General features: G+C 34.5%; 1 protein-coding gene across 3 annotated transcripts in view; it reads right to left on the reverse strand.

The window, feature by feature from the left end:
• Nucleotides 1–337: 337 nt before the first annotated feature.
• The window catches only part of ATL2 (atlastin GTPase 2), a 56,382-nt gene continuing 40,675 nt past the window's right edge, over nucleotides 338–16,044 (reverse strand). For 2 of the 3 annotated variants that reach the window (XM_045549427.1, XM_045549428.1), the window contains exons 3-13: nucleotides 15,875–16,009; nucleotides 15,520–15,624; nucleotides 12,298–12,348; nucleotides 11,937–11,993; nucleotides 10,469–10,561; nucleotides 8,291–8,429; nucleotides 7,358–7,485; nucleotides 6,088–6,144; nucleotides 5,036–5,107; nucleotides 3,582–4,013; nucleotides 338–1,557 (exon numbers count right to left, since the gene is read on the reverse strand). In XM_045549427.1, the coding sequence (XP_045405383.1) occupies nucleotides 1,438–1,557; nucleotides 3,582–4,013; nucleotides 5,036–5,107; nucleotides 6,088–6,144; nucleotides 7,358–7,485; nucleotides 8,291–8,429; nucleotides 10,469–10,561; nucleotides 11,937–11,993; nucleotides 12,298–12,348; nucleotides 15,520–15,624; nucleotides 15,875–16,009 (1,389 nt within the window). In that variant the 3' untranslated portion in view covers nucleotides 338–1,437. Of the gene's footprint in view, nucleotides 2,044–2,140; nucleotides 2,156–3,581; nucleotides 4,014–5,035; nucleotides 5,108–6,087; nucleotides 6,145–7,357; nucleotides 7,486–8,290; nucleotides 8,430–10,468; nucleotides 10,562–11,936; nucleotides 11,994–12,297; nucleotides 12,349–15,519; nucleotides 15,625–15,874; nucleotides 16,010–16,044 lie in introns of all 3 variants that reach the window. The other variant, XM_045549429.1, reaches the window with a different exon arrangement.

A 16,044-nucleotide genomic window follows, 5' to 3' on the forward strand; every position in this document is an offset into this window, starting at 1 on the left:
AGAAACCAAACTAGGTGCTTTAATAGGTGTTCATAAAGAAAACTACAAAAGTACTAAAAAAATGTTAGCCATACATATACCACAAAAAAAAAAAAAGAGCGAGAAAGAAAGAAAAGAAATTAACAAATCCCCAGCTACACCTAGCCTAATCACAAGTTTGTCTTCACAGAGAAAGACACAGAAAAATAACTTTTTACAAGCTTAGCTTTGAGGTACAATACCTTAGAGCTCTCAAGTTGGGTGTTTCCTGCTCATGCTCTTTTCAGTATAAACAGACATGGTTTATATAGTGGAATACATACTTACAGAATTCCTTAAAAAAGAATCACAAGTTTTATTTTATATATACAACAAATTTTTAATTATGTACTGAAAATAAATTACAGGAAATAACTTTAAAATGCAACAGAGGACAAAGTCACAATAAACATTCCCATTGAATTCCCTTGGGGTGGTGGGGGGGGAGATTGCAGTGTTCAAGGAAGATTAAATATCACAAAAATATCAAAAACTTCAAATTGTCTATGCATTCACACACTGAGCCACAAACATTCCTTTCACAGGGACTGTACTTATTAGCCTACCACAGAACCAGATTTTGCCATAAACTACAAAACTTTTAATACAAAATTGTATTTATATATTTATAATTCATATACATGCCCTATCTGTGATTTTAGAAAATAAAAGCTGCACACTGTACAGACACTCTTAACTCATAGCTGTAGGCAACATTTTTGGATGGAATTTCTCCCCCAATAAAATTAATGGCATATTTTATTTACATGAAGGCTAAACTGCAAAAAGACAGTTCAGTTTCCCAGATATGCATCTCCTTTTAGGGCAGGTTTATAAATTTAAAAAGGCAAGACAAATGTACACCTCAGAATTACTTTCTTAGCTACAAGAGTTGTCGTGTAATTTCTGTGAAGTTTCTGATACATGCATTTATGTAATACTGGCATTGAAGGCAGTAAAGCAATATATACTTTTAATGTAGTGGCTCAATAAAGGCTTCATTGTCATTCCAATCTGATTCTTGATACAGTGATTCATAACTTCTCTAAAAATTAAAATCTCAATGGGACACTGTTAAAGAGATTCTAAATAGATTTATTAAAATATTTCCCTGAAATATCCTTTTACATAAGACAAATTTCACTAACATTAGATTAAGTAAAATGAAATAAAAGAATTAAACAGGGCACAAATGTGCTGATAAACTAATGCTCCTCAGCCAATCTGCATGTCTTAAGGAGTCATTAAAAGAATGCTTAAAACCAACAAACAATTTTCACACTCTGTGGCAGCCATCTGTGAAGCCAGTTATACTAAACTACTTCTACAGTTGATTGTAAACTTTGGTTTATTTTGAGTTCTCATTGTACAGCAAGCATGAAAAAGAAAAGAGAGTGGAGTCCATGAGGAGATGAACTGTCAGTCTGTCTTTAATCTGGCATGATGAGACACCTGGTCAGTCAGGCCTGCTTTGATAGAGTTTGTTACAGACTGCCTTATGTTTTCCTCCATCAAATTATCACCCAGGGGCTTCAATACCTGTGGTATGAGAAATGTGCAAAACAAACAAAAATGTGAGGTAAAAAAAGTTACATATAAAAATAGATATAAAAATTCAATTCAAAGCAATGATGAAAATAACCAGGAATGTGGGAAATAAAAAGATGCTTCTCCCAAAAAAGTTATGATGCTACAAATAATGCAGTTAGACATTTTATAATGCAACGAAAATTACTTTCCTCTTATTCAAACCATTTACAATTCCTATGAGATGGATGTGCAATTCCATACCCTATATGCAGCATCAAATCTGGTATGTATACAGCATTTATGCAGACCGGCCCAGACGGTCCTGCTTATTGTCCTACATGTATAAGTGAGAACACTTCAGATAGAGAAAAAAGTTAAAAATACTGTCTAATTTTTCTTCTTGTTATTGTTGGATGACAGTCTCTGTCGCTGTGCTGATGAAAGAGCACGATGAACCATTCGACGTCTAGTAACTTCAAACAGTTTGGAAAACACCTAAAACATGGAGTGATTCGTTAGGAGAATGACTCAAAGTGCCTTGAAGCTAAAGAGTTTAAGACTACAAGAATTTGAGACTTTGTAGGTTTCTCACCTTCCTGGGACTCCTCTGAAGCAAAAGAAAAGAGAAATGCAAAGAAATTTAGACAAGGGTTGTTGACACAGCACAGATCTTCTCTGACTAGTGATCACCTTACCTCAACTATTCTGAAAATAATTTTACACACTTTAGATTCTTCCATTTAATTGTTTTGCAATAATGGTACCTCTAAAATCCTAGAATCAATTCTGTACAGGAGATGAATATTTTCCAAAAGAAAGTATCATACAATTATTGAAAATTATGTTGCAGAAAATAATGGTCCAAAATTTTAGTCATTTTTTTTAAAAAGTGAAGTTAATCCATCTTCTATTAGATGATATCAAAGCAACATGAAGGGGGGTTTTTTAAGAGATAAAAATTTAACAAATATTCAAACACAAACTTCCAGCTCACATCCGAATAGAGCACTTTTCTAGAGAATAAATACAAAATCCAAATTAATATACTGGGTCACTTTATAAAATACTGATGACATTATTACAAGAGAAGTCAACATCTAATCAACTTTCTTCAAAAAATGTCTACTTTAGTCTTTAAAGACAAAAAAAACATGGACCTGCCTATCCTAAATCCTCATGTAAGCTCAATACTTCATCAGCCCAGAAATGGCATCTGAAAATGCCTGTTACATTGTTCATCAGTAATAACTGCTTCCATTCTGGTCCTTGACGTGATATTCAAGTATTTCACGATAATCATTTTAATGACATCCTTAAGTGGACATGTAGGTAATTCTATTACACAGGTGGTAGATATATAAAATGTCTTTCCTTAGTAGATACTTGCTGGGCAAGAGTTCACAGCTTGATTTTCGATTCTGGATTGAGGTAAAAGATCATGATGGAAGTTGGTCCTCTGCTCATGATGCTTTGCTTTGTTCATTAGTATTTCCACGATACAGAGGTCAAAGTTTCTTTGGTAAGAAATCTGTGTAGACTTGTTCTTGCAGGACATCAGGAAATCACCACTATCTTCATGGAAGGCAACGAAGATCTGTCTACCATCCAATATTTCTCCTATTTTACTTCTAGCCAATATTAATAGGAAACTTCTTTTGCTTTCCAAAAGCACTGCATTTCCAAACTTCTTTTCCTTACCTTTAAAATCATTCCCTGATTATACTTTCTTTTCTAAAAGAAAAAACATTGTTAGAGACTCTGGCCCTGCCCTTTGTCTGGTATAATCATGGGCCTATGACTAAGAATCTATCCAGAGGATATCACAGATTTAAGCTAACCAAAGCACATTATAATTATGACTTTTAAAAAAAACTCTTCAATTATACAGATTCTACATCCAAACAAAACAGAAAACATCCTTTTGACAGTCCTTACATAAAGGAAAAGTAGCTGTGAAGATACTGTGAGGGGATGGGAGGGGATCACAAGGAAAATGAGATTAGTCACCGAGAAACCAAAAGATAGATACCAACCTGTTCCCATAGTGTTTCAGCAATCTGATCAATCATTGTTCCAATTTCTCTGAACTCCCCAGAGTATTTAACATATGCCCAAGTACAAAGAGATGTCAGTGCTAACCCCATGACAAGGTTACACAAGACGGCTATAGAGTTTAGGCCAATGAAGCCAGTCAGTCCTGAGATTATGTACATAGCAAACATGACCGCAAACAGTGTGGCAGGGGTACGAGCAGCATAGAAGATATTTTTGCCATCATTGTGCTTTATAAAATTTGCATAGGTTTCTTCAATTTCAGCTTCAAGCTGGTCCTGATAACGACGGCAGAATTCATCTCCACCCATTTTTTTCACAGAACGAAACTGTTTAATTGCCACTTCCTTGAGATCCAGGTGTTTTCGCTCCAGATCGGAAGGTGCAATGTAAGGTTTGTCCCCACCACATACCTGTACAGACAGAATTACACAGGACAGATTACATGCTAGAAATAATTAACACTTGAAATAAGTGCCCTGCTCATAGTTTTAGTCTCAGAAAATCAAACCGTTTACATGGTTCAGTTTTAAACTTATTTGTAATATCTCACAAGTAATCATAACCTATTAATTTTTTGTATGTTGAGCTGACTCAAGCAAAATAATTTTCCAAATATGACTAATCTCAACAAAACTGAAGATAAAAAAAGTTATGCTGTACTCTGTACTTGCCTTCAATTGACCCACAAATACACCATAACAGTACAAAAGACTGCTGGGCAAGAGAGTGGGTAAGCGATAGCACACTAAAAAGGTCTTCTAATGTTTGAGCAAGCTTAGTGCAGAAACTGCTACTGGCCTTAAGCTAATGTTAACTACCACCAAAGGCTACTAGTAACAGTACTCTGAATCATGTGTCAGAAAATTTCAGTAGAATGTATGTAATAACTTACCACCCCCATTCTAAACTCTAATGATGTGAATTATTTTCTTACTGTTTATTTCTGGCAGAGATCATAATGGAGAATTAGGGAATGACATAACATGTCAGTATATAAGTGGCACAAATTAACTCAATTATTTTAAATATAAAAATCTTCGGCCGGGTGCAGTGGCTCACACCTGTAATCCTAGCCCTCTGGCAGGCCGAGGCAGGTGGATCATTCGAGGTCAGGAGTTCGAGACCAGCCTGAGCGAGACCCCCGTCTCTACTAAAAATAGAAATAAATTATCTGGATAACTAAAAATATACGTAGAAAAAATTAGTCGGGCATGGTGGCGCATGCCTGTAGTCCCAGCTACTCAGGAGGCTGAGGCAGTAGGATTGCTTAAGCCCAGGAATTTGAGATTGCTGTGAGCTAGGCTGACACCACGGCACTCACTCTAGCCCGGGCAACAAAGTGAGACTCTGTCTCAAAAAAATAAAAAATAAAATAAAAAAATAAAAATCTTCTATCCCACTCTGGCATCAAAGTTAAATTTTAGTTACACACCTGTTCCATACTTTTGCAATAGATATCTCTTGCTCCTGCTACTGCAGCAAGATTATTAGCTTCAGCTGTTGCCTAAAAAATAAAATTAAAGGTACCATTATTATGTAAAACATACCCTATGACTCTATAAATTCTGATTAACACAATAAATTATATATAATGAACAAGTCTGAAAATGAACCAGAGAAAATACCAACTTTCAGTTTTCCTTTCCTATGGAAGAGAACATTGGTATAAAAAGGATACAGTAAATGCTTCTAACAGGACTGCCTAATTTTGTTTTGCTTAGGTTGATGTTAAAAAATCAGAAAATATGTGTAGAAAATACCACATATGCTCAGGAAATGGACAGAGATAAATAGATACAACCCTAAAATTTGCTGAGTCTCCAGATGTCAGGAATCAAGAATGACCTACATGGTTCGCTCTCTTAATCAGTATTACACAAAAGACATTTTCAAACCCACAAAATTGCTTATTGTATGAATTTTATTAGAAAATACCATTTAATCTACTATAAAATTGAGAAACTGCCCAAAGTAGTAAATTTTTAAAAACATGAATGGATTAAAATAACACTGTCCCAAAAGAACACCATTTAAAAAAGGAAAAAAAGACAAGAAAAAAGTCTATATTCACTAGAGGCAGCTCTAAATCATTAATGCCAAATAAAAATAAGCCTATTTCAAACAACTGTTCAGTGTCAACAACACAGTGAACAGAAGCAGCTTAGTTCGGAGAGACCCACATTAAGCCATCTTCTGCAACAGAAACTTTCCTACACAGTAAGCATCTGAAGAAACGGTACCAAGGACTCTTATTTCCGGTGGCCTATATATTTGCAAAGCCTACAATCTGCAGTTACCGAAAAAAAAAAAAAAAAACATATAAAACTTTAGGACACATGACATGTATTGCCTTAAATCTAGAAAATTTATTTGCATGCAAAAAACCATCCCCCTCCCCTTTTCCAGCATTTCTCTCTAAAGCAAAGATTTTTATTCATAAAAAGCATATGTACAACACATATCATACACTCTCTCTTTCTCTACCTGAAGCATGGACTTTGGATGTGGAAGTTCCTCTCCTTGATAAATTTTAATGTAAGCCTAAAAAGAGAGATTATATTGGTAGGTTATACAATTTGGCTCTGTATTCCTAAAGAAAAAAAAATCATTAAATATAAAAATAATTTACACCATTAAAAGGGAATTCTAGTATATGATTAAAAATAATATACTCTCATTCCAACAAAGTTAACCCTATTCTCAATATTATTAAATACATGTTTCTAAATAATATCCTAGAGAAGTGTTTCTAAATATAATTCCAACTTGCATAAAAGTTATATCTCATATTTAAAGTTATAAAATATATAAAATGCCATCCACTTTAGGCAAAGAAATCCATAATTCTCCCACAGTGTTTCAAATATACATAGGTTAAAAAATATTTGAATTCATTATTTTACTTTGACCAGCTTAAATTCAGCTCAAGAAAAAAAATTACCTAATTTTTGGCTTAAGAGTAAGAAGGATGGGAGTTTTTAGAAGTCAATATAAGGAGTCTTTCAACTTTCTGACTGAAAATTAATTCATAACAAAGACGAGAGTGACCTTGAAGTGCCCATGCCCAGTAAGTAAACAAAAACATACTGTTAGTTAACTGTATCTTCACTTCCACTTATCTATAACTACCTACTATGAATAACAACCTTCTCCAATGGTCTTGTTCTGGCAGACAAGCTATAAAGACTACAGAAGAGTAGAGAAAAAAACCATGAATAATTTACTTCTTCTCGGAAACCAGTATAGAGACTTTCAGCTGCTTTTATCAAATCCTCAGAACGCTGAGAGAATGCTTCTATGAGAACTCGGGATGCAGAATTATGCTCCCAACTGCTATTATCATCCACAGATAACAGAGCGGTATTACAATATAATGAATGGCTCTTCTCTCCATATCATATATGAAGAAAAAGTAGGATAATTCTTTTTTTTTCTTTTATAAATGAGACTAACAGTTCTTTTTCTTTTTTTTTATTTCAGCATATTATAAGGGTACAAAAGTTTAGGTTACATATATTGCCCTTCCCCCTACCCACCCAGAAAGTAGGGTAATTCTGTAAACAAACAAAATCACTGTCTAGAAGATGTAAGTAGTCTGCTACAATCTTTTAAAGATGCTTAAATACTGACACATCCAATTCAGAAAATAAATTATATATTTTTTTGCTTTAAAACACAGACATACAGATGAGTTTTAAAGTCAACTATGTTTCTATCTTAGACAAAGCTATTTAATTTTAAAGCATTCACCTACCTTAAAATATTCTACAAGATCTCTACAAGTGACTTTAGATCCACTTATTTCTTTTTCTACCAAATTTTCAGGGGCAAGCAGCAATGGAACCAGATTTCGAAGCTCTCGTTTAAAGTCTTCATCAATATCTAGTGGATACAAAATTGACCAAAATATTAGTCAAAAAGAAAAACTTTTAGAAGTTCCCACTGGTAAGAGTTCATAAAATTCTGTTTTATGAAATAAGAATACACATATTAATTAATTAAGTAGATTCATTTAAAAAAAATCATACAAACATGCCATATCTTATAGGAAAAATATAATCCCTCCTACTCTACTAGCCCCTTTCTCCCATCCCCCAATCATTCTTTTAGCTCAAATAATAAATAAAACAATTTGTGGACTACCAAAACAAATTCCACATTAAGTATTAACTAAAATATCCTTTTCAAAAGAGACAAACAATTCATGAAATCGTATTAAATTTTACTACTAAATTTTGTTTTTCCAGCCATACTGTGAAAGTTTTGTCAATTTTCCAGCCTTCTGCTATCACACTCAAAATAACCATAAAATACACAAAAAAATATCACCACCCCTGAAAAAGAGACTAAAATCTGATTGTATCAACACAATAAAATGGTAAGGCCTTTCAGCAGACTGCAATCAGTTTAAATACTGTAAAGAAATCTTCTCAGCCTTCAGAATTTTCAGGACATCAGTGCTGGGCAACAAAACACCTCATCAAATAGGTTAATCAATATGCTAGATGCTGCAAACAAACCAATGGAAAGCCAGAGAGACAACACAGAGCATTACAATCACAACATTAACAATGCATCCAAATGTACCCCAGCGTAAGACAGGAAATTTAAGGTGCCTTGTATTTAAAAAAAAACTTTCAGCCTCTAAAAAGTAAGTTCTGATTTTAGCAAGAATGGGAATTCCCACCTTTCAATCTCCCATCAAAACTAGGATTAGTTGCAACTTTAAGACCGGGATGTGGCAAAAGGAAGCAACCAAGATTTGAGAAACAATTGTGAATGTGCTTCCTTACATTCTGTAGCTCTTCATGTTGATTTTGTTTTACCTAAGGGCAGAAGGAGACAGGGTGACGTTGTACACAGGAGAAAAGAAAAATTTTAAAAAAGGAAATACATACACATACTCACAGGGGTGCTTATGATACAAAAAATTACTAAAGGCCCATTTCTAACCACTTTGTTAAGACCCCACATTTTCTTAAACTTTCTTAAATTTAGGTAAAGATGATTTTTTTCCTAAGTAAGCTGCCTAGAATAGCAAAAAAATAAATATAATAATTAATCATTATATCTAACATCTGAATAACAAATTGTGGTTGTGACTTACACATCAGTAAATAAATTAAGAATTTACCTTTAAAGTACTTATAATGGCAACAAAACAAAACAGCAACGTACTAATTTGCCTATAAATAAAAAGATTAACCCCCAAGCAACGTAAGAGCTAAGGTAGAAAGTTCTAGTGCAATCCAAAGAACCTTAGAAAATTTGTTAGCATTTCAGAGCTCTATTTATAATTTGTGCTAGTTATCAGAATTTGAGAAGAGAGATTGCTATGTATTTTCAGGAAGAAAATCTTAAACTTAGAAACATTCTGAATAATTACTCACTTATCCCAACATAACTCACATAGTCTCCTAAAGACTCTTCTCAAAAACCATTCTAACAAAACATGCACTATTCATAATTAAACCTGGAAACCACCTAAATCTCCACCAACAGTAAAATGAAAAAAAAAAAAAAAAACTGCTGTCCATTCATTCAATGGAATGCTGTATAGCAATGAGAATAAATGAACTAAACTATATGCAACAATATGGACTAACCTCAGAAACATAATATTAGGCAAAAAAGCTAGACACAAAAGAATACATTCTGTATGTGATTCCATTCACATAAAGTACAATAGCAAAGACTGTTAGAAGTCAGGATATTGGTACAGAGTTTTGGGGCTTGGTGTCTGACGGGGCGCTTGTAGGTGCTGGCTATACATCTATGGTCATTTGGTACAAATGCATCAAGCTACACACGATTTCAGCAATTTTCTGAATCATGTATCACGTATCAATAAGAAGTAAGAAAATCTTCTTGTCTTTGAGGTACATAAATCTGAGTTTAAACTGCATGTCTCATGTGTTTTGTGTTAATTTCTTCTGAGGGAACCAGAGGAAACTCTGATGATTGAAATTATTTCTGACAAATGCCTTGCAAATAATCCAAGGAGGGGGAATTGGTTTAAATGTCACTTTAGGAATAAAAAAATTATACAGTACTCCAAATCTCTGAATGTGGTTGAGAAACCAAATGCATCATCCCATAGACAGATAAAATCTTATTAACCAAAATATAGTACCCTCCTACTTATATATAAAGGGATCTTTATGTATCCTTTGTGTATCAAGTAGATGGGTAATCTGTAAGTATCTGATCTGCAGGTTTCCTGAGTATTTCCATGGGAGAGTACAAAGGATCATGCTGGTGAGGTTATTGTCCAGAAATGCCTTGATGTGGTATGCTGCATAGGAGTCAGGATATTTTGGTCCTAGTCCCAGTTATCAATGATTAGTTAAATCATAGGTAAGTCACTTTTCTGTGTTCCAGTTTCATTGTGTATTAAAAAAAAAAAAAAAAGGCTGAACTAGATGACATTTAAGATCCTTTTTCTAGCTCTACATGTTGTCACTCTGAGACATACCATTCCTCAATCACCTGTGTTCAATGCATGCACAGACCTGTCCCAAATGTTCAGAAGCTCAGTTGGCCCAGAAAGAGACATATAAGCAATCTAAGTAAATCAAAAAGTTAGTCTCCTTCAAACTTTTATCCTTTGAGTACTTATTTAGAGAGGGGGCAGTTGGCTCTGGAGAGAAATACTTGTCCTTAGTATTGATTCAAGGGCATTGTCTTCTCAGGCAGGAGTACAACCAATTTACTTTTCACCACTTATGTACAGAGTCACCTGGGCTACCTTGGGATGCCTTATTCCAACGACACAGAGAGAGTGGTAGTATAAGCAAGAGTCTAGACAGACCATCCCTTCTCCTGGCTTGGTGCTTATGCTCTCCTCTAGGAGCTGGGGACTTACCTGCAATCTCTTTTCGAGAAATTGTTTTCCACCTTCCAAACCATATGAATGTTCATAAGGATAACTCCAATCTCGAATCAAAAACATTAATGTCTATACACAGAAAAAATATAAATCATTTTTTTAAAATATCCTATCAAAAATCACAACTTTAACAATTGAAGCCTTCCTTACTTTCCTAAACAATCCTTACCAAAAGTTATAGTAACCAAATGGTCAGTACTGCTCATGGTTATATCAAAGAGTCCACTTAAAAAAACAACATTCCCAGCCCCTACAACAAGCAATCGCCACCATTTGAGAACTTCACTGTATGTAAGAACAGAGTCACCACAAGCAATAACACAAGATTTAAATGAACAAAAAAGGCATATCAGGGCATACCAATCATAATTTCCAGGATTTAAAAATGAACAAAAAAATCCTATCAGAGCATACAGCTTATAATTTTAAATCAAGGTTATATAACTAGAAGATCAACTAATTCTAGATGGCAAACTATAAACTGATTATAGATTTAGTAGTGTCAATAAAGCCATTTCACAGAATGTTTTACTCATATAGGATTAGGTTTCTCAACTCCAGCACTTCTGACATTTGGGGTCAGATAATTCTTACTCATGTGTGGTTGTCCTGTGCACTGTAGGATGTTGAAGGCATTTATGGCCTTTATGCACTTGCTGCCAGTAACACTAACCTCTCCCACAAAACTGGGACAATCAAAAATGTCTCCAGGCATTGGCAAATGTCCCCTGGGTGGCAAAATCACCCCAGATCAGAAAAACTGATATTGGCCAAATAGAGTGTATTTTAACCATATCCACAAAACGAAGCCATAACATGTCCAACTATTTCATAAAAGTGATCACTTCAGCCAGACCAGCAGTAACAATCAGTGGCAATGCTGTCATACGGGAAGGATCCCACACACTGATAAGCAAACATGGTGGAGTCATTCCTCCCTACTATAACTGCCGCTGACTAAATAGTAATACTGACAACTTATAAATTACACTTGCTTTGAAAAACAAACTATCTGAAACTTTTTTATATAAAACCAATATAAAGAATAACAGGACTAACTTCAAAGTGCAACATACCACAAAAAAGAAACCTGGAACATATTTGTAATTGTTTATCATGTATTAAAAAAATTCAACATGACTATCTTACATTCCCTACTGTCTTTAAGTTTTGAAATTAAATAACATTCTAAGAGAAACATTACCCCCTTTAATCTAAGTATTAAGAATCGATCTAGATTACTTTGTTCTATTTCCTATCCTGTTTAAGCCTATACTGATAAGTAAGTTGGTAATAACATTACCATAGGTTAGTTTCAACTCCACTGAATCTATTGCTAGAAATGAGTTTGTTGTAATATTCTGCTGTCTCCAAAGTCACAAGCTGAGGTGACTTGACAGCTTCTCATAGGCAAATTTTTATAAATGTTAAAATATTTATTTACCTGAAATGGTTTCTGATAGATTTCTTCCATTGCAAGTCTTCCATATTCTGTAAATAACTGTTAAATCAAGTTATTTAAAATAATGTCCCCAAAGAGACTGGAAGAAGACATTTATAAAACTGTTCTATATCAAAGCACCATATATCAGAGCCTTTAAAATTACTTAAAAGCTAAGTATTCAATTTTCTAATGCACTGGGCATATACTGAAATTTTCTTCCAATTAAAAAATCATACATCAGTTTAAAATCATAAAATATTCAATCTTTTTAATGATATTATAGGCTTCTAAGTGTGAATTCACAAGAAAGTGAGAATTAAATATTCAATACTTTGGCATATTTTCTTTGAGACATACATACTTGCAAGTGTTGCAGATCATCTTCTTGAATATTCTGAGATAGATTATATACCTGTTAAAACAAAATTTGTTTTTTATTAGCGTTTTAATTTGAATATCCAGCTTATATATAACTTTACTTGTGGAAATGAAGGTTACTTTGTACCTCAGCTCAAATGACTCACTTAGTCACTATCTCAACCAGTGGCACATGAAAAGAATTTTCTCTTTTTTCCGAACGGTCAAGATAAAACATGAAGGAGGAAGCAGTGTTGATAAAATATGTAAAAATCATGAACACATGCATATTCATGGTCTGAAGTGGTAGACATAAAAAAACAAAGTATACTATGTAGTAAGCTTCATTTTCTCCTTCTCAAAGTTCTTTAACTTTATTACCATTAAAAAAAAAAGGGAAGATTGTTTCCACATCATTTTTCTAAGTTAGTGAATGTGAGAGGCAATAGTTCTACAAAGATAAATTCCTCCCTGGTATAATCAGAGTATACCAGAGTATACAGTTACTCAGTGAGTGCCCCATCCACCACTGACTCTAATGTGGTTCTCTTTTTCCTTATACTCAACCAGTCTTTTTTTTTACCAGCCTGTGGAAGCTAATAAAAACAACAGTAGGTGGCACTCTTGCCCTTTCCAGAATTTTTAGGAGCCTTTCCAAGTTACACAGACCAGAACGGATAGAGAAGGGTCTAAATATCTTTAGAAGAGAGAGATCTTCTTCCAGTAATTACAAAACAAGTCCTCAGAAGGGAATCTAGGCTGCCACAGGAGAAAACTGGCCATCCACAGACATAACCTCTTATAAGAAATAACTTATATCTGAGTAAATAGGGCTACTCCAAAGACAGAACAATTTGTTCCAACAGCAAATAAGTGATAATCTAGCTGAATCACTTGGAGGTCAAGAATATAAATAGTCAATAAAGGCTGGCAAACCTAAAATGATATTCTCAGCTCCTGACTAATTCCAAAAGGGGTATGTAAAAAAGCAATTAATGACTGAGGTGATTAAACTTTAGATTTAAACTTAAGATCTGACAGCATGACCAACCTATTCCTATCCATGCAGCCTTTAGCTTTTTGAAAATAGCTCCAGATCCTTTCATTGTCAGGGCCAGGTTGCCAATAGCAAAGAGAGGAGACTTGTTTAACTTAGATCACTAGTACCCGGCTTACTGCCTTGGTCTTCATAGGTGCTCAATATACTTTTATTGAAATGAAGAGGATCAACTTGTCACTGCTCTATCAGCCAGATGTCTTACGTAAGGAAAGCATATCACCCTCAAAGGTCAGGAAGAGAACAATAAATATCTTAATCTTTTTGGTTATTTATAGTTTACAAAGCACTTTCATATATGCATTATATCTCATTTAGATCTCATTTTCGACTGCACACAACCACCACGTGTGAGATAAGCAAGATGAAGCAAGCAAAGCTCTCATTTTACAAATGAGAAAGTGGTTGAGTGGCTTTAAGTGGCTGTCCAAAACAAGGTCTTCTACTATCAAAAAGCTGAATAAATAAGAGAAGACCAAGAAACAAGTTTTAAAACACAGAATTCCCTCATGATAATTTAAAACAAACTCTAGAGCCAGCTAACCTGAGGGGCTATAATGTGATAATGTAAACACAAAGTTACGGCTTCTCCTTGCCTCTAGGGAATCACAATTGTTCCATCTTCTAAGATTAGAGAAAACAAAGTAAAACAAAATTTTTAAAAAGATGACTTTGAGGGTTCCTGACAGCATCACTTAGTGGGTAGTGACAAATATCCCCAGCCCTGGTCCCAGATAAACAGAAGCCAGGCTGAAAAGTGCTCTTACTTTAGCTCATGTTAATATCCAACCTTCTTTCCACTCTCATCACTAAGTACTTCAAATTGAGAAAGATGGGGAAATAGGAGCTAAGAGAAACTGGTCATATGTTCCAGACATTCCTGGAAAGCATAATAAAAACTACAACACACTGTGACAGTATCACCTACAATCTATCATCGCTAAGAAAAATTTCTTGGGAGGAATGCATACCCCCCCATTTTTTAAAAATACTTGCAAATACACTTCTTGATACACCATCGACCAGCGGGACCTAAACACCATACTTTAATAATTCATTTTTCAGCCAGAGATGTAACAACCACAGATGATCTCCAAAAAAAAGAAAAGAAATACAAAATGACAAGTGGTAGCTTAATTCAGTCCAGTCAACCTAAATTATACAGAAAAAAAGATGGTCTTGAAGAAACCAGAACTTGATAGAACACCAAACACAGAGTATAAGTGAAACACAGAAGGGATTTTACTCCTTTCTAAATGAAGCAAGTGCTAAAAATCCTTAGTTTATTATATAAGCATCACTTAGGTTTCCTAAATTAAGTATTAATTAATTCTTATGCTTCTATCTCCTTTACTTCAAATAATTCATTATCAGTTGTCAAAGATATCGAACAGAAAACTAGACTTCTAAGTTTAATTACTTCAGTTTTTTTGTTTGGTTTAGCCAAAAACCAAAAATATACTGTACTCCTTATCATATTTGGCAGAGATCTGACTGATTTCAATTACAGATAACATGTAATATCGTTTCCTTTAAAAAAAAAAAAAAAAGCATAGGCTGGGCATAGTGGCTCATGCCTACATTCCAGCACTTTGGAAGGCCAAGGTAGGAGAGGCTGAGGCAGGAGGATTGCTTGAGCCCAGGAATTTGAGGCTGCAGTGAACTATGATGACACCACTCACTGCACTGTAGCCCAGGTAACAGAGCAAGGCCCTGTCCCAAAATTAAAATTAAAAATAAAGCATAGACCCCATAATGAAAAACAAAAGGGATTGGCTATTGGTTTATTGTTCCCTTTGTAACTATCCAAAGTATGAAATTTCACACTGTGAGCCAAAACCAGAACACCAAACATGGAAATGTAAATGACCAATAAGAAACGTAAATAGCTTGCTTTAATTTTAATCCTTTTTCCTCTTTAATCAAAAGGCCTTTTGTCAGGGCACAGTGGCATGTGCCCATAGTCCCAGCTACTCAGGAGGCTGATAAGAGGATTGCTTGAGCCCAGAAGTTCAAGGTGTAGTGTGCCATAATCACACCTGTGAATAGTCACTACACTCCAGCCTGGGCAACATAGCAAGACCCTGTCTCAAAAAAAGGGGGGGGCCATTCTGAGAAAGGGCCAAAGGATTATGTGAACTGATTATTCCACTTAATCTCATGTCTCACCTGGACAGAGCTAGTCATAGTGCTCAGAGCAAACACCGTTGCACAGTCTTTAATAGTGGACTGGCTATCAAAGGCACCCTGAGTATCCATAAGCAGCACAGCGACCTAGGAATTTAAGAGTTTAAAATACTTAGTAAAATATTCACCAAGAATGACTATACAAATCAAATATGAAATAAACTTGAAAATCAATAATGAAATCAAGAAGAGTATTCATACTGTATACATTTTGACATAATAATCCATGTGTTAAAGTTATCATAGTTCTGTGCTGTTTTGATTTTTAACACTAGAAAATAGCCCAAGAAACAATGTGGGAGAAAAAAATAGTAAAAGAGTATAAACAGAATTTTACTTTTGTTCCATTTGGTCTGTCAATCACAAATACTTCATTCCAAACTTGTATGCCTGTTGTTTCCCTTTCACAACCACCTCGCCATGTAAAGCCAGTCAATGGTTCATTGTTTCCACCAATCCAACTTTGCGAATCCTGTTGAAGTCAAGGAAAAATATAAAATAAAGTAC

Source organism: Lemur catta, chromosome 4 (genome assembly GCF_020740605.2).
Source record: "Lemur catta isolate mLemCat1 chromosome 4, mLemCat1.pri, whole genome shotgun sequence".
NCBI lineage: Eukaryota > Metazoa > Chordata > Mammalia > Primates > Lemuridae > Lemur > Lemur catta.